Raw genomic sequence first — 19,257 nt, 5'->3', positions numbered from 1 at the left:
GACAGCGAAATTGTTCCCTCATTTCTTCCTAGCACAAACAGGGATAGAATAGTTCTTCTGGTGACTTTCCCAGCCTGTTGCAGGAAAAATGACATTCAGGGGCCATGAAATGCTGCTTGCAGGACGAGGGTTTCATTTCTCTGGAGCCAGATCCATTTCAAGCAAAACAGTGATTTACCTGGAAAACTGACACCCAACTGTGTCATTACAGCGTACACCTGAAATAGCAGATGCATCCATCTGATGCCGTCTATTAGCTCCCACAGAGGCACAAATGGGCTGCCAGAGACCTGACTGCTTACCAGCATATCGGAGGCTTACAGTGATCTTTGCTAACAGATCAGAGGAACAGCTGCCTTTAAAGAAAGGGCCATATAATTTTATGACCATTAACATCATTTCGCAGCAGTGTGCTGAACAAAGGGCAGGCAAGCTCTGCTGTACAGGGTAAGAGCCAGCTGCTGCAAGGCTCAGGGAAGAGGCTTCCCCACCCCTCGCAGCGCCGAGGAGTATTCCAGAGATTTCTTTTACGCCTCTCTAACCCATCAGGTGCAGATTGTGGCTGCAGAGAGGAAAACACACTCGGACCAAAGGTCTGATCTAGTGTGGCCATTCACACGTGGCTGCCTCCTAGAGCCTCACGCTGGCGTGATGCACTGAGGTGAGAACAGTCTCATGTCTATCTCAAAGGCTGCTCTTCAAAACCCAGAGCTGAAGTACAAAAGCAGCAGCAACAGCCACGTCTTTGCAGTTACGGCTCGTTTTCCACAGTCAGGGAAAGGTGGATCTGAAAGCTTTTGTTTCCCTGGGGAGAGGGTGGAAACAAACAAAAAAGGAAGAGGGAGAATTAAAGTAATCTTGAATCACTAAGCAGATTCACATCACTGGATCAATAAGCACCACTGACAGGGATCACAGGAATGTCGCAACTTTGCCAATAATAAAGCAGCACAGCAGAGCTTGGAGGATGACTTTTCTAAGGCAGTCAAGCGTGAAGCAGCAAGGCTGGTGAACAGCTGAAAGTGACACCCTGGCTTACAGCGGGCCGCTGCCAGCGGCGGGGCTCTATGCAGTTTGCTTTAAATAATGATGAGCACAGAGATTGTATTTGTAGGGAAAAGACAGCCAAGTGCTGGAAAACCAAGGGCTAAATTTCACGGGCCAAACCCATATGGTCTTCCCCCCAAACTAATTCTTTTCTAGGCTGGAAAGAAGAAAGAAAAATCAGTGCTAATTTAATCAATTGATCAGCCTATTGATTGCAAAACTGGAGCTGCTAGTTAGCCATGTGCTGTAATGCCCTCAACTCTGAAACCACAAAACACACCATTGATTTCTTCACTTCCAGCTCCTAAACAAGAAATAAAGCCAGGCTTTCAGCGGGAAAGCGACTTAAAAGACAGCCAAGTGCTGGAAAACCAAGGGCTAAATTTCACGGGCCAAACCCATATGGTCTTCCCCCCAAACTAATTCTTTTCTAGGCTGGAAAGAAGAAAGAAAAATAATTTAAAATTTAATCAATTGATCAGCCTATTGATTGCAAAACTGGAGTTAGCCATGTGCCATGTGCTGTAATGCCCTCAACTCTGAAACCACAAAACACACCATTGATTTCTTCACTTCCAGCTCCTAAACAAGAAATAAAGCCAGGCTTTCAGCGGGAAAGCGACTTCCTTGTCCAGCGAGAAGATGCAAGCAAAGAAGAGAGGCCAGGAAACAGGGACAGCTGCATCTTGCAAGGTTCAAACTGAAATTAGTTACAGATGCAGTCACGGTGTCTTGTGTAAACTCTATCGATTGGGTGGCTGACAGTCTTGGGAGCCTCCATACTAGGACAATCAATCCGGCTGCAGTGTCACCTGCCACTTTGCTGAACAGTTGACAATGCAATTATCCAGTGTGGAGGCAGGGAGTTGGCGTGTGTCAAACGCAGTTAGCCACTTTCCGGGCACTACTCGATAATGTGTTTCACCGCTGAGTGTAAGAGACGACATGCGGAGACAGGAGCTGTTTAGAGCCATTGAGACCTGTGCTCCCTTTTTCCTTTAGAAAAATCTCACTGCCCCTGACTTAACAACTGTATTCTAAAATGCTATTAAAATCATGTCAATCAACTACTGGGTGCTTAAGGCTGAAGTTTGACCTGAGTGTCCAAGAAGTAGGTTGCAGTTCTAGCAAAACTGCAGACACTTGGAAAAAAAAAAAATCAAATGACTGTCTTAAAGCCTGAGAATTTCAAAACTAAAGCAGACAGACCACTAGAAAAATGGATTGCAGAGAGTAGCTAAGCAAGTGCAGCAGATGGGACTGGAAGATCTTATGCTGCATGTCTGAGATCTAGGAAAATTGAAGTTTAAAGGGATGCTGTCAACTTGAAACCCAGTCAATTTCGAAAAATTGAGTAGTTTCAGGTGCTCTACCTGCTCCCTTACTCCCCCTGCCAATTTTCACGGTGTTACAACTGCATTTTCTGTTTTCTTTTTAATTAATTTTTTTCCTCCTTCCTCTGTTGCTGTGTGACAGACATTCCTTCTCCTCCTCCAAGTACGATACATAATACTGTCAAACGGAGCGAATTCCCCTTCTTCCCACAGAAAATCTTTCCCTGGTTAGAGTGGCTGTCGGTGTTACGTAAATCAAACAGCAACGTTTAGTTGATTGTACTCCTTTCAGCTAATGCGTTCTGGCAGTTTGAGCATAAAAATTAGGTTCTTAAATTTTTGCATGCGTTCAAGTTAACAAAAATGTACTATCAAGAATCATGACTTTTAACAGCTATAAGCACCAATTTCTTTTTTTCAGTTAAAGTGATTTTTACTTTGCTGAGTCCTATTGATTACTTTGTGTTCCAAAATGAAGAAAATGCTGTTCCTTGAAGCATTACATGAACTTTAAACACACATGATGTCAAGCATCAATTACATGATGGGTCATGATGACTTTTGTACATAAGGCAAGAATCCTGATTTTTTTTTTAAAAAAATCACGTGCTATTCTTATCCGTTTGTCCTGCTCACTAAAGTCAACTTCTGATATTAATATTCAGTACAATACCCAAGAGACATTTATTAGCCACAGAATCCCTCAAATTCTATATGTGAATACAAACTATGGAGAAAGTCACGTAGAGCCCATCTGATTATTGTATATAACACTATGCAAACATATCTTAGCATTTTTAGGTCAAGTATTACCTTATGGACAAGTACTTGCTCTCAAAGGAGAGAGTTGCAAACATTAAGGAGTGCTTGGGCTACTCCATCAGACAAGTACAAAGTACTGTCCTTCAGCAACGGAGGGATTACCAGGATTACCACCATTTTACACAAGGGCTGAGGTAAGGCATACGAGTGCTCTGGGACTAGGCAGCCCTCTAAAGGGGGGATAAGGCATAGAATAAGCACTTGAGAAACATGAAATTTATACATCTCGCCCACTTGGAAGCTTACAGCAGGTAGAAGTGACCAGCAGAAGGTAGCAAACCAAACACAGGAAGGCTAAAATACCAAGACTGAGAGGCTGGGAAGGATGCTCAGATGTATAGATGCATTCACTTAGAGACGAAGCAACGAGGGATGCTGACACTGGAAATGTGATAGAGAAAGGCACTGAACTGAGCTCTTGCTAAGTGCGAGGAAGATTAAGAATTTCATTATGGCAAAGATTCCCTATACTCTTTACCACAGACTGCTCTTGCATCCAAGTTGAAGTTTGCTTTAGCCTGCCAGGGTAAAATGAATGGATTCTGACTCATCTACACAGAAATGGGGAAGATGATTCTAGTTACTAGACCATTCTTCCAAAAGGCCTAAATATGCCAGCGACATCTTCTATTTCCCACACAGTCTCTTAGGAGAAGTCACACTTTAACTGTTCAGTTCAAACTCTTTTGCTGAATTTGAGTAGATCATTTTATAGCCTCTTAACTAGTATGATCTTAAATGCAGGCTGAACCTCCTGGCATGGAAAAATGGAAAATCTCTTTGCCTCCTGAAGCTTTCCTGCATGCCTCATTACATTTTATCTGAAAAAGAGGGCACAGCTGGCTACGAGGTGAGATTCTAGAGCAAGACTTTTAAGCTCTGTCACCAGCTTTGTTATCTTTATAACATTAGATAAGATGCTTCTCCGTGCTTCAGTTTCCACATACGTGTCAAACAGATTTTGCAGAGTTTTGTTGTAGAGTTTGATGTTCATGAAATTGCACTGAGAAGCACAACTGAGTTTTCCTCCTCTGTTGGGAGTTTTCTGCCAGGCAGTTACCAGACACAAGCAAAGTCACTGTGTTCACAAACACCTGCTGCTGAGGCAGGAGAACTGAAAAGCATCTACTTAGATTTCGAGGACAGGACCTCATGCTTGAGAGCATGCTTCTAACGTTGCATGTATTTAGAGGGAGAACAAATTGGAGGAGCATATAGCTGTTGCCCCAATGCTCCTTCTTGGACAACTAACCCATGCTGGACGAAGGCTGGCCTATAACATTTGCTGCTCAAACTGAAGCACATCTTGATTTTGCAGAGATAGAAAGCTGATAGTGGGACTGCAGCCATCTGCTGGAAACTTTTAAACATTTTAATATAGTCCCACTTTCCAGGCAGCTGCCCTAATTGTACATGATGTGAGATCCAATGCAAATGGGCACCCACAATAACTGTAGTTTATTACAGCTTATAAGGCTTTACCAAGTCCCTCTATGCATACACTAAGTCATGCTGTTCTTTTCCCTTGATAAGACAGTAACGAACAGATACAAGCCCTTTGCTAGCTTGGGAGGAGGGCAGCATGGAGAAATAAAGAGAAACTTCAGAGTTAGGTAATCCCTGTGTTTCTCTTCTTCAAGAGTATCGCAATCTATCAGACAGATCCTTGTCATGTTGATCTTTCTTAGAAAGTATGCTTCCCTGAAAATGCCCTGCTTACCATTTTAACATTTTCAAAGTCTGTCTCTCTTCTGTGTTATTTTTGATGCTACTGATCTGCTGAAGGAAAAGAAACCCAGAAGAGCAGTGGTGACTAGCTTGCTACTGTGCCCGGAGGAAGGCTTTTTGGTGGAGGAGCTGGAGGGGAGAAGAGGAGGACGGGGTGGGTGGAAAGAACTTAGCTACAATTCTTCAATTCTTTCATATCTAAAGAGGACAGCAATCTCTGTTCTATCAGACCGCACGGTTCGTGCTTTAAATGGTACTTGCTGCTAGCTTGCTTTCCCTGTCTCTGTCTCTCTCCCTTTGAAGCAGACTGGACAGCTTCCTCAAGCTGGCGTTATCACTCCCTCTAACCACTCTTGGCAGGCAATCTAATTCCCCCTGAAAAGGTCACCGCCATTTTAACTGCCTTTCAATCACATTAAGCACGCTGCCGCTCGTGCTCAGAGCACTGCGCCTGCAGCTCTCCTGACTGAGGTGCGATCGATAAACTGACATCCCGTCCCCCCACCCGATCTCCCCAACCACCCCATCCGCCGCTTGCCTCCTTCCCCTCTCCTGGACAAGCCGCCTTCCCAGAATGGACAGCGAGAGACCAAGTGACAAAAACCTCTCCTCAAATGTGAAGCAGCAGAAGGGAGCCGCTAACCTGGCATTTACTAATCTTTGTCCCATCTGCTAAGAAACAGAAGGGTGCAAGCATCCCCCCCTCCTTCCCTAGACCTACAGAGGCAGCGACTTCACAGGACAGTTTGCTTAGGCACCAGTCCAGACACCTTTGAAGCTGTGTTACAAAGAACAAGCCTCCCTCAAGCTTCCCTCAATGCAATCATTACCGTTATCTCTCACCCCGTGCTGCTTTTTTTTTTTGCAGTTACGAGTTATGTGTTCCACCCATCGATCCCTGTGTAAGACACTGTTTTAAGTCCTCTTGCCTTTTGACTGTGCTAAGCCGTTTAAGAGATGACAGCAGCTTCTATCAGTGCGAAGCTGATGCGATTCTTTCCAGATAAAGCACTTTTTTTTCACTCCCCCCCTCCCTTTCCCTTCTTTCAAGTAAGAGACATACACACAAAAAAAGACACTGAATCTTTCAAAGAAAAAAAACCCTTTTGAACTTCCCTCAGGAATTCTTTAAAGGGATAACCTTACAGTGTAAACACTGAGGGTAACGTGCATCTATTCTGGAAAGGGAACAGAAGAATTGCTACAAATATGTTGAGCGTTTAAAAAAAACCCAAAAACATCAGAGAGGGAGCCACTTGATGCTTTCACTTGCAAAGCCTTGTTGGCTTCCTAAACACAGAAACTCATTAGACAAAGATGGCATGAAATAATCCCCTGCACAAAGAGCTTCGGAGAGGGATGATCCAGAGACATGGGGATAGATGGTTACTGAACATTCAGGTATTTAAAGAGAAATTTTAGTCTTGCGACGCTGTTCTAAGATAGGGAAATATTTGATTATTACATCTGTATAGCTTTTCACTTTGAAGCACGAGCTTGACCTAAACAGCGCTTGGTATTTCGTGCTGGTGGCCTTCTGTACCCATCCCAAACAGAAGCAAGAACTCTCCTGCTACAAACCCCTACTTCAAGCAGGACCTCTGCTGAAACAAAGTGGTTCCAAATCCTATATAATTGCCAATAATCTTAATTTACATCCTGCAGTTTTGGGTAAGCAAATTAAGCAAAAGCAAATGATGCTTTAAGAAGCCAGGAGGACAGCTAGAAGTACAAAATATTTCCTGACTGAATGCCTTCACCAAACCCAACAGCTTAAGGGACAACATACTGATCCCAGCACTTCTGATTTACGTCATATTCCTACTTGCTGCCATCTCCTATTCTCTCCACCTGCTGCCTCAAGTATGCCAAGCTGTTGCAGGCAAGAAGGTGTGCTTTGGCTCTGCTGCACTAGACCCGACTGGGGATTTGTAGCTGCAACACCAACACAGAAGACAGAATTTCCACCTTCTAAGACAGCCCCTCAGGTGAGAGAGGCAAGTTTTCCCTGCAACCCCTTTGCGCGAAAACTTGATCCTAGGAACCACACAAGTGAGTTTCAGCCTGTGATTGCTCCCAAGTATTAGACCACCTTCCAGAAAACCTGAGCAGGGCTGTTCGTTTCCCTGACCTTTCTCTTTTCAAGAAGAAAAACCCCAGGATCTCCCAACCTTCCCCCACTTTGTTCATTAACCAAAAATGATAAAAAGAAGAAGCCAGGACCCGTGTTAAGTTTGTGTTACTTCTGTAATGCTGCCCAATGGTCTGACCGACTCATGTAGTACACACAGGCCACAGTGTCCTGCTCCCCCTTCGGTCAGCTGTGACATCTCCTCAAAGCAACATACCATTAAAACTGAAATTAATGAGACACACGGACATCTATTTTCCCCTCCAGTTTTATGTATTTCCCCATGTCATCTCTTTAGACACTGGTGACATCCCTGTAGCCTGGCAAAGGCTGTCTGGCATTATAAAAGGCCTTTGGTTTCCACATTGCTGCTACTTCTCAGCAAAGGGAACAGAGCCAAACACAAAGCCTCCGGTGACGGGGGTTAACGAGGGCCTTGCCAACTCCAGACAAAGCAGTTTTAAGCATTAGAAAGCATCTCCAAAACGTTGTGCTGTGCTTCAGGGCTGTAAATTAAGAATTCTGTCCCTAAAACAAGGCAAGAGCTAATGCTGTCAGAGAAAGGGAAGAGAAAATCACCTTAAGGTTACCTGCAAGGGCACAAAGCAGGCCTGACTGATGGAGACCTCTGAATGCCAGCAGCCAGAGACAATATAAGAACCACAAAAGGGAGCATGAAAAAGTATAACTTGCTTAAAAAGAAATACAATCAGCCAACTATGGGAGATCATCCCAGCTTTGCTTTGGCTTCCCAAATTACAGAAGCTTCTTGCGCAGAGTAGGTGGGTACCCTGCAGATATTATCTGGTCATCCCAAAATACTAGGTAGAATGTTGGTGGCAAGAAGTTCCCCTGTTTAGGGAAGAGGACACCGCTCTAGAGAAGCGTGGCAGCCATTGAATCCAGCTGCCAGCAGAGGCGTGCTCCAGAGGAGGAAGGGCAGGGAGAAACGCATGTGCTAGGGACCTGCCAGCCGCTCAGGTGGAGTCATTTCTTCAGCAGTGCCTCTGCCACCAAAAGCTGCACAGAGAGGATGCTCCTCAGTTCAAATGCTACACGGAGGTTCCTGTGCTTGTGAGCTGATCTATGGACACCTTTCATCCAGCACCACAAAGGGAAGGAGTCTAATCCAAAAGCCTTCCCGTCAGGGTAATTACGGAGAGTCTTAGAACTGCATCTAGTTGTGCTCTGCTCTTCTCCTAGCCTTCTGATCCTTTGCTGGATCTGTTCATGTAACTAAACACTCTTGAATGTGTCATGAAGGTCTCAAAAAGGAAAGAAGAGACGGACCCCATACTTTCTGATGGAAGCAAGGCTATTTCTAAGTATGAAATACAGAAGTACCTGTCCATGCGTGTGCAGCCATCTAGCAGAGGTTACAGCCCTGACTTTTGCTAGAATCTGTCTAAACTCTGGTGGAGGAAAGCATTTGATCTATGTAACGCAAACTAACACATTTGAGAATTCCTTAAAATAAGGAAGAAAATGCAACAAGGAGCAAGTACTTTGCATTTACACAGCCTAACCACATCAATTACACACATTTTGTCCACCTGAAGCCTCACTCAAAAGCGGGTCTCCACATGACTGAAGCAATATGAAAGGTTCAGATCACACTTCAGTGAGTTAACTCAAGAACAACCGGGAACGTTAACCAGGTGAAGACAGCACAATGTCCACACCAAAGGAAGCGCAAGATTGTGCTCTCCTCAAACTCAGGTGTTCGGTGTGGGTGAAGCAAGAAACTACGCATGCACAAAAAAGGGCAGAAGTGAACTGAGTAGCTTTTTCCAATCAGGACTAGCAGTGACAACAATAGAGGCACACAGACATCCCATGCTTCCCTGCTAAGGATTGTAGTAACTATACTACATAAACATAGTCTAAGGCCCTGCATGATCTCATCAGACCTCTACCTGGAATCATGTACAGACTCAACTCTCTATGCAGGCACAAAAAAAGTTGAGGTAGGTAAGGCTACAGACACAGGAAGCGACAGTGTGAGCTTTACTGGGTAGCCTTTAAAACCGAAAGAAGCTGCTTCTTCACCTCTGCTCCTGGTCATCCGCTCTGCTACAACCCAGCTACAATTTAATTTCAGAGGAAGGTAAGAGGAGATCAGGAGTGCCAGGTTGTCAGTGAGCACATGGCTGGCTTTTAAGTCCAACTCCCTTACGTAGTAGCCTTTCCCCTTGAGATATTTTAAATTAAAATCCAAGCTGATATAGGAAGAGATCACATCCCATCCTCTTTATTGAACGGAGGGAGCCAGCGTTCCTCCTCTCATTAGGCATGTGCTACGTGGATTGCTTGCGAGAGACTCTCCTTAGTGCCAGAGGTTCATGCCAACGAACAGTTTAGTAAATCCTCCTCTTCGAGGCCAAAGGGCTGAGTGTAAGAAAGGGGCCAGGTTTCTAGCTAAAATTACATTCACCAATAAAGCTCACGAGAGGTCAAATTTTGCCATAACTCACTCTCTCCTCAGTAACTGATTTCCCCGTCACTGGGGAAGGAGCAAAAGAAGGAGGAAAAATAAAATGTGTTTGTCTGGGAGCCCTAAGGGCTTGCAGTGCTGGAGGTGCAGAGCAGGTTCCTGGATTCTCATTTATCAACCTTAAAAGGGATGGAGTGATAAATGCACAACCGGCCCTTTAATATTTTATGCAGGTGCTAAAGCGACTTAGCTGTCACCTTCAATACATCACCAGAGGCTGATACACCAGCTTTCGTCACTCCAGGCTGGGAATTTTTACAATTTCATTTCTATTTCCCTCTCTTCACATATTTCCGCGTATTTCTCACTATGTGTAACATATAAAAAGCTATTTTTCCCAAATGATCTCCCCATTCTACTCATTCCCTCTTCAGCCACATTTCTCGAACAAGAAATAACGCCGTGCTTTTGTTCCAAGATTTGCACAAATTTTGACTCTCATCATTCAGGAGAGGCAGAAAGCTGAAATCACTTTACATTCTGGCAAAGGCTGAAGGTCCCGCCCTTTGTGAAAGGCAAATCTCTAGGTCCCTCCCTTTAAAGACAGACAATAATCAACTTCCACAGCAGAATGATTTACAAGGGCCCCCAAAACACTGGCGCACCTCGAAATCCTCCCTCCAGGAGAGTAGTAGCCCGTATCCTCTTCTGCCCGCACCATTCGTACTCTTCAAAGCGGTTGCCATTCTCGTTCTCGATGTCCACAGAGTCATCCTCAGTCATGCATGAACCTTCTCTCTGCACAGGGTAAAGCAGGGGCAGAGCGTTGAGAGGCATGAAATAGCTCTTTGGGGTTAATAACTCAGGGTGGGATGGAGAAGAAAAGCTGGACTGTTCCCAGGACAGCTAAATATAGAGCAGACAGCAGCATCTACTCCTGCCCCCATTCCCAGTGATCTAGAAGTAAATGGGTACTGGAAGAACTTGACAACCTTAAGATCAAAACAAGTCGCAAGGTTCATAATTTTTACACATGGAAATTTAAGCTCTGGTTCCTACAACAATGCTGGTGTGCATTTCAACATGCATTCCCCTACCTTGCATGCACAATTCCCCTATCATGTAAGCCACAGATTCCTTTGACCCCCAGCAGGAATGTTCTCCTAGAGCATATTTTTTGGGGCACGCTGATCAAAAGACACTTCTCTTTACACCATGCACCTCTTGAGGCAACAAGAATGAATTTATCATCTCTATTGTGGGCTTCTCCTGAGAAACAAGCACAGAAAGCCCTATGACACAACTCTCTCCCTCCCCTAGGGCTTGTTCCTCCTTCTTCCTTGCTGTCTTTGGGATGAACAGCAAGAGAACGATTCTGCTCAAATGCACTTCCTGGAGTAAGATGGTCATGCAGCATTTACAAATGCCAGTCTGTTGCAAAAGAACCAAACAAAAAATAATTTTAATGTTGTCAAAGGCAGCGATCAGAAAGAACTCTTCTTGCTGTGCTACATAGGAAGCATGAAGTCCTACAAAAGGCTTCATAAACTTCAATAGCTCTACCTTTACAGTCTACATCTTAGACTTCAATAACAGCAAAAGGGTGCATGAAGTAAAAAAAGTTACTAATGCAACACAGGAGAAAAATCCAGAAGAATCCATCTTCCAAGACAGAGAGAAGTGACTACAGGTCTTAGGGAGACATAGTTAGCATTGCCTGCAAGCTCAGCAATGTTAGTTTTTGCCCCATGTTAGGTCAACTGCAGACAAAGCTGGGGGTAGGGAGAAGGGAATGGCAGCTGGTGATCCTGCTGCGCCTCTACCTTTGCAAGGCATTGTTCCACATGCCTACTCATCTCCTCCTCGGATCCTGACAGAGGTCGGCTGCAGAGGGGACATACCTGCCCTTCGTCTTGCTTCCTCCGTTTCATTTTTCCAATCCGAGCTGCATGGAGAAACCAGGGAAAGAAAACAAAAAAAACAAAAGAGGAAGACATGTCAAGTTTGTAGATCCACTCTTCTCTCGATTTACTCAGCTCCAAATAATAAACCCTCGGCAGATTTCACACCAGAAAATCCTGTTGCAACTCCCTATTCTGATCTCCGTAAACAGTACAGAGACTGTTACTTAGAACTTTCCAGATTAAACCTATAACCTGTGGCTGAGTACAGCCTGATTTCAGAAAGGCAGCTACTCACGATTTAATAACCAGGAGAGGGAATATCTGCCACACATCCCCAGGTAAGTTATTCAAATGGTTAAATACCTTCTCTTGGAAGCCTGAAATTGTTTTCAAAGTTGAATGATCAAGCCACTGAATCCTGTCCTGGATTTTGCCTTCTAAGTCTGAAACCCATCCACTAACACATCTATTCCCTATACAGGAACTTGCTTAGACCGTAGAAGGATGATGTAGCACCCAAAAAGCCTTGGACAAGGTACGTAACAGTCACTTCCAGGACCACAGTCTCTTCTGTACACCCTGAATAATTCCTTCCCAGAACATCACGAACAAGTCAGAGCAGCATCTTAGTAGCAGGTAACATTTATGGAGAGGAAAGATCTTTGCTGTGAAAAACGCAGCACCTATGCTAGATAGCTTCTGGCGCTCTCTGATATTTTTCACTATTTTCACGTAGAAGAAAACTGGGGGCTACACTGCCTTCTTGAGGGCGCGCTCTGGGAAACAAACATGTTAGGAATCACGATGATTAGAAAAAGCAGCCAAGGTAGCCTGTTGCTTAATCCAATCTCTGGTTAATTTGAGCCATCATTTAATGTGATCAAAACATCTGGAACCAAATAATTTGCATTAAAAAGAACTTCTGTCCTTTATTATGATGGCTTTAGGCAGGTATTACTGAATAACTCAATCACTGGCTGCAGGAAAGTCGCTGTTTAATTAATAAGGAAGGTCAAAATTCTGAATGAGAGACAAGGAAAAGCCCAAGGAAAGCCCATGTGATAATGAGAGATGACACCACCAAAAAGCTGCGTTAGCCAGAAATCGTTACTGACATTGTGAGCACTGCAGCATGCTCTGAAAGCCTTCATGCCTGAATACTGTGGGATCAACAGCTCCCTGCAGCCAGCGAGTCAGAGAAAGCTGCTGGAATGCCAGGAAGAGAAGGACCGGGGTACGGGAAAGTTTCTGTCAATCGTTTTCTAAAGTGCATCAGTTTATAACTCACTTGGTGATGTGGATGCGCTAAAGTTTCATCTGAATACACCAACACAGCCCGAAAGGCCTCTTTCAGGGCTTTCTTGTTGGCTTCCCTGGACTCAGGACTCTCTGGGTTAGGATATACTTTCCCACAATCCAAAATTAGGAATATTCACCACCCCCGACACTCTGTGATGCTCCAGGATTAAGAAGGCTTCAAATTATTCCCTGGGCATTGCTTTTCCTCACTGAACAAGACAGATTTGTAGGAAAACTCCCTCCAAAACAAACCTTCCCTCCTGGCATCACGAAAAGGCTTCTGCAAATGTGACATTCCTAGAATAGGAAACAGCAACTTGAGACCACAACAGGAGTGTTTTTGAGACCTGGGACTTTGAACAACAGAGACTGTCAAGTAAATGCACACCACTTTCATCAGTCATCTAAATTTCATTTGCTGAAGCTCCACAACCCTCTCTTGTGTTGGGTACACCACACTGACAGCTCCACAGCCTACCTGCCTCTCCACACACTTCAGGTACTTCAGTATTCCTAGTGGGATATTTTAATAGTTTCCCTTCTATTTTGTCTGCTTAAATCTGTTATTTTACCTATACTGTCAGCTTCTACGCCAGAAGGTAAACCGCTTGACTTCCAGTCAATACAGAAGCAAACATCATGAAATGTTACTGCTAATTTCATTGTGTCCAGATGAATTATGTTCCACTTTTAAATAAAACAATGACCCCCAACATGTCTTCTGTGTTCTCTCCCCTTCCTGAACCCCAAAACGCTATCCCTCCTCCACCTTCAACATCATCCACCCCTGTTACCAGAAGTAGTCAGAGTTAAGCCGTGTTCTTTCTGGTTTGTACTTCAGTGCACAAGAGGCTTCTGAAGTTCTGGTTTAGTGAATACCTATATCCTCCAGTATGGTTCTTTCGCATAAGCTTAGGATGCTCTTTCCTTGCCTCGCTAGTGCTGCAGAGTCAGCACAAAATAGGGGAGGAGGATGGAATCAGACACAACTTGAGTATTCTCCAGCAAACACCTATCTGACCAGAGAAAACCACAGGAACAAAGCCTTCTCTACTCTGATTGAAGACACGTCCTTCTCTCACCTCATCCTGTTTTTAAACAGGGAAACATAGGGAAGGAGCAGTTTAATTATTCTGGTAGGACTCCTCATGGCAAATCAATTCAGCTAAGTCAGTCTGCCTGGCAAGTTTAATAGTATTTTTAACTTTTTTACTGCCATCCTCCAGTCCATGCACTGTAACAGTGATAAAAGGAAGATGACTTGGTTTAGGTCTTGCACTGATAAATTCCTGGGACCATTTTGCCAGAACAAGCACCTGATCTACTGCTGAAATGTTAGTGCAGAGCTGGGAACAGAACCTCACTCTGCTCCAGCTCCACGCAAGACTCGGCAGACAGCCCCTATCTTGGCTCATCTAGCTCCACCAAGAAGCAAGCCCTTTAAATTTTAGTGCCACAAGTGAAAAAGCCACTGGAAGAAAGAGGTGTTGAAAACAAACCCCCCTGCCATTTTCATTCTGTGGTCATTAGCAGCGGCAGTGTTGTGCCCACGGAGGCCCTGGTGACAGCAGAAACCGAAAGGGAATGCTGCAGCCTAGAAAGCACATCCCGAGCCCGCTGTCCCTACCCGACACGACACGCAGCCCGGCTATCACTTCCAATCAGCGCAGAAGGGAGGGAGCGGCCCCAAAGGCAGGGGGTGATTGTGGCGCCGTCCCGAAGGGGAGCAGCTCAAAAGAACACACAAGTGAGACCACAGGATTGTTAATTAGTGTTGATAGATGCGATCATTTCTAATTAGCTCACTAATCCCTCTCCCCGCTCAAAAGAACACACAAGTGAGACCACAGGATTGTTAATTAGTGTTGATAGATGCGATCATTTCTTTAGCTCACTAATCCCTCTCCCCCTCGCTCCTGTCACAGGAGCATGGGGGGGTTTGGTGGGGGGGGGGGGAGAGGGCAGAAAAAGCCATTCCCTCTTGTAATTCAGGATGATAAAAATGCAGCCAGCGGAGGACTAGGTGCAAGAAGAGGACGGAGCTCAGGGAAGGAGGTTTTTGCACAAGGCTGACCCATTCTTATATCTGACTGAACAAAGACTCTGTAGTTATTATTCCAGCCTTCTGCCAGGAAGTGAGGAGTTCACTAATTTTTATTAGCATTAATAATTATTATTAGGCCATCAGAGGGCTTCCAGTACCTTTGAGGCCTCACTTTTAACAGATGTACATTACCCTACACACTGCTCCTGCTGCATGTGCATGTTCTCCCTCAGGTTACACTAAACCATCGGGCACCCAGGGAGTTTAAGTGGCCATAGCATATGAATGAGAGTGTAGCACATGGAGGTGAGCAAGAATTGGGACCCTCTGCAAGAGCTGGGGTCTCAGTTACGGTCTCTGACTTAACTTAGGAGCTGTGCTGGCTAAGGGAGCTGCTCTTCCCTTTCCTAATACAGGGTCTTTTGGGACTAAGCAAGGTGAGAAGCTGCTTGCACTAGAGGAGTAACCAAACTGCACTTGACAGAGACTCTACTGCTGAGGGTACGCTGGCCCCTGCCTTCCCACGGGTGCGGAGAGAAGGAGCCAGCCCACCCCTGTCCACAGACACTGCTGCCTTACGGGTGGAAGAGACCGAGGATTTTTTCTCACAACAGGCTCTCGCCATCAAGGCTAAACCTTATTAATGCCTAAAGATCATGTTATTCTCTAGCCCAGCAAAACTTCCTGAGAGAAAAGCTAATGGGTTTTAGTTTCCACTGATACTCCCCTCCCCAAGCAAAAATTCACCTTCAGGACAGGGCACTAATTACCTCAGAAGTGCTCTTACATAGCATCTAGCAGTGGACACTATACAAACCTCTACAGCAGCATCAAAGGAGATGATTAAGTTACTAGCAATATCTCTTATGATTCCCTCCACCAGTTTGAGTGGTCCCCTGAGTGCCATGCAGACATCATTAGCAGCTCCTGCAATGGCAGGCCAATCAAATTAAGTGGAAACATTTTTGTCTCCTTTCCAGTGAAAATCATCTAGCTTTATTCCTCCCCCACCCATCAGCTACAAAAGCACATGACATGCTGGTGGTGGTTCAACACAAACTGTGCGGTGACCACCTCCCTGGAGGTCTGCCCAGAGAGGCAGGCTTATGGTCACCACCGATACAGGAATCGGCTTCTCAGGCAGGTGCAAAAGGAGCTTTGCAAGGACCTATTTTACAATTCTACTGAAACTGCCAACTTTGCAAATACCCCTAAATTTGAATCAAAGATATTCAAGCACAAGAGTTAGCACCTGCTCTCTGCAAATCTACTAGAGGAGTCCTGAGGAGCAGTTATACCTAATTTTGTCAGACCTATCACAAAAAGCTTCCATGGCTGATCAACTTATCCAAGGGAACAAAGGCAGCAATGGCAGACCACAAAAAACCATCTCAAGAACAAGCTAAAGCAAGAAAACAGATGGTCAAGAATGAGTCTGTTTCAGACCTTATGTACAATTTGCTGCTCATCTGCCTGAGAGAGAACATTAAGGGCCAAATTCACAGGAGGGTCTCAGTGGGGCTTTCACATTTGTATGGCCAAACTTCCACATGGATGATTTTCAGCAACCTTCAATCCGACACTATTCTCCGAGGTTGGCACGTACTTAACCTGCTAAATCCATGTTCTGATACACTAACCTGTAACTCTGTACCTCTAATTTTGAACGACTACCTAACCTGCTCTGCACTGCTAAACTCCATAAGCACCAATTTACGGGGTGGCTTAAAGTTTCCAGTTTGGCTACACTGGAAATAAGGCAAATGAAAGAAATGCCTTCTTCATCACATGGGATCGTCAGGAATCAGCACCTCATACTCCTGGGTTCACAAGGACATAACCTCTGCAAAGTGAGTTTAGCACAGGTGAGAGGTGCGAGATTAACTCACTGAGGCTGACAGGGAAGTTCAGATACAAATACTCAACCAACAGTCTAACAGATAGAGCATTAATCTCCTGCTCCAGAGCTTGCAAATTCATTCACCTTACTTACAGTTCAATTTAAGTCAAAGGTTTGACTTACAGAATTAAAATTCTGGACTGTCAGGTACCCGTGAACCATGTAACTATCAGGACCATTAGGTTGCAGCCAGGCCAACAGCAGCTCACAGAAGACATCTCCCTCTCTGCCTTCTCTTTCCTTAGCTCTTGTTGCACTTTCCCAAGTGACCACAGCAGGATGGAACACATCGAGGAGATCTGACAGGACTCGGGCACAAAAAGCCTAGGCAGCTGAGATTTGAGTCAAGGACTATGCGGGAGAAGAGCAAACACCGTGGGCCCCTTTTTATGGGAGGAGTTTCCAGAAGTGATTCTGGAACTCAGCCTGTAAGAAGCCTGACAGAGATACCAAGATAAACTGGCTACAACAATACTGAAAAGTACACTTAAAGCATAATTGAAAACAAATGAAATAGATTTTTCTTTGACAGCTAGACTGCATTTTCTATATCCTAAGTTTCTTCAGTGTGTCAATAAGAATATGAAACAAAAAGCCAGATGTCTTTGGACAAGTCCTACATAATTTCTGTCAGTGTAAACTAACGGGGATAAGGAAACCATTCTCACAGAGCAAGCTATAAAGTTGTGTGATTGATTAGCAGCTCATTAAAAACACAAGATATAGACAAATAAGCATTTTTTTTTTCCCCCAGAGCACTCAAGTGTTCTCCATCTGGAGCAATACTGCTTAAATAACTGTTTAACAATAATGTGGCAAAGCTTACGAATGCCACAAAGTTATTTTAGTGCAAACAAATGGGGAGGAGGAAACAAGAAAGCAGGCTGACTTCAGTGGTCACAAATATAAAGTCACATGCATCAAAAGGAGCAGTATAACCTACCCAACCGTCCAGCTGGATGCTAATCTAACAGCATAGGACTGAACCAGGCATCGCTACAGGTATGTTCTGGGAACAGTAGTAACCAGAGTCATAAAAAGCTAAGGTCGGGAGGAACCAGTTCTGATCTAGTTTGACCTTCTTTATGACCCAAAGCACTTCAGCTAATATTTCTGCATCCAGCTCCCTAAAGTCTGGACCTCGTACTGTCAGGGTGTACAACAGAACAGCCAGGAAATACCAGCATTACAAGGGCATTATGTAAATTAACCAAATGTCCTCATTTGGAATATGGCTCTTAGTTCTGCTCACTGTGCCCTGTATCTTTTGTATATACAAAAAGAGTAAAAGGTTCAGCAAAAACAATGCAAACGCTGTACAAAACTAGCAGCCTCCCTTTAGACGATGAGCCCGGGTTCACAAAAACATCCAAGAACAGGGCCCAAGAGGAGTTCCTAGATTGCAGTCTACACAGATTGTGCTGCAGCCCTACTTTGGGCTGAAGTCAAAAGCATAAAGCACTACTGAGCCAGTTCAGCAGAGCACGCTGTCATCAAGAGCTTTCATTCATACTGAAGGACTCCACAACACCAAGAACCTTACAACCTTACAAGCCTGGCTCAGACTTTTTTTTTTTTTTTAATTTAAAATAAGGTAAGTGCACATTGTTGGCCTGAAAAAAGGTGGAAGGTGGGAGCTTAGCCCCAGCTATCCAAAAACGATAAAGAAACAGTTTGACATCACTGACTCCAGAGACCTCTGTCACACAAAACAAGTCACTGCAGAGCAATACCTCAGTGCATTTCAGCCATCTGAAGTCTCTGTGTCAGGAAAAGGGCCTACCTGCCACCGCCGGCAGCTCACTGCACTCATCTAGGAGCGCAGATGTGAGCACACCTGCCAGCAGTTACCCGTAATTGATGCAAGGCAACTCATCTCTTTGTTGTATGACTTAACAGACTTTCAAGAGTTCACAGGTGTTTGGCCCTCAGGGTTGGTATTTAAAAATCTCCACGCTAGCTCTGAATTCAGTTATACATAACTTAAAGTTACTGGGTCAGTAACTTACTAATACTTCTGTTTGCTTAAGACTACGCTAAACATGTAGCGCTTCAAATTCGAGCAAACTATTTCGGTATCAGTACATTCTAAAGCCTTTTGCTATTTTGTTAAAGTATCTCTTATCTTCTTCTAAATAGACTGCATCAGCACAACGTCACTGGTGTTATCTTAAACTATCACAGCAGGAAGCTCAGAATTAACAAGCCTCCTGATAGCCCCAACAACCAAATTTTGGCTAAATAGTACGTATTAGACCAGCTACAAGCAATGCAAACTCAGATGACAGAATATTGTTACCATTTAAATGGTAAGTTCTGACTTCTCTGAACTTTGGGAAAAGCATTTCAACTTCTTCAGCTCAAGCTTAAAAAAAAAAAGTACACTTTCAGCTTTTTTTCCGATTTACAGAGATGGGACTTTCTCTCTCTGAAATAAAGTGACCTTTGATTTGTTTTTTAAATACCAAGACACTTTTCACTAGAAATACTTGTTTACTTGGTGTTAGGAACACCCAGAAATACGAGAATAAAAGTAACGCACCAGCATCTGCAGGTTTGAGAGGAAAAAAAAAACCCAAAACATGACGTCAGCTGCACACACGCTAAGACTGCG

The 19,257-nt window shown here is 44.3% G+C and overlaps 1 protein-coding gene across 1 annotated transcript in view; it reads right to left on the bottom strand.

Moving 5' to 3' along the window:
• Positions 1-19,257, bottom strand: part of RNF220 (ring finger protein 220) — a 242,851-nt gene that overhangs the window by 38,265 nt on the left and 185,329 nt on the right. Inside the window, exons 7-8 of the mRNA XM_009287448.2 lie at positions 11,398-11,441; positions 10,162-10,294 (exon numbers count right to left, since the gene is read on the bottom strand). Coding sequence (XP_009285723.1) covers positions 10,162-10,294; positions 11,398-11,441 — 177 coding nt within the window. The remainder of the gene's footprint in view (positions 1-10,161; positions 10,295-11,397; positions 11,442-19,257) is intronic.

The sequence above is a fragment of the Aptenodytes forsteri genome, unplaced genomic scaffold (assembly GCF_000699145.1).
Source record: "Aptenodytes forsteri isolate BGI_AS27 unplaced genomic scaffold, ASM69914v1 Scaffold119, whole genome shotgun sequence".
Taxonomy (NCBI): Eukaryota; Metazoa; Chordata; class Aves; order Sphenisciformes; family Spheniscidae; genus Aptenodytes; species Aptenodytes forsteri.
This window is presented reverse-complemented; position numbering and strand designations above follow the sequence as displayed.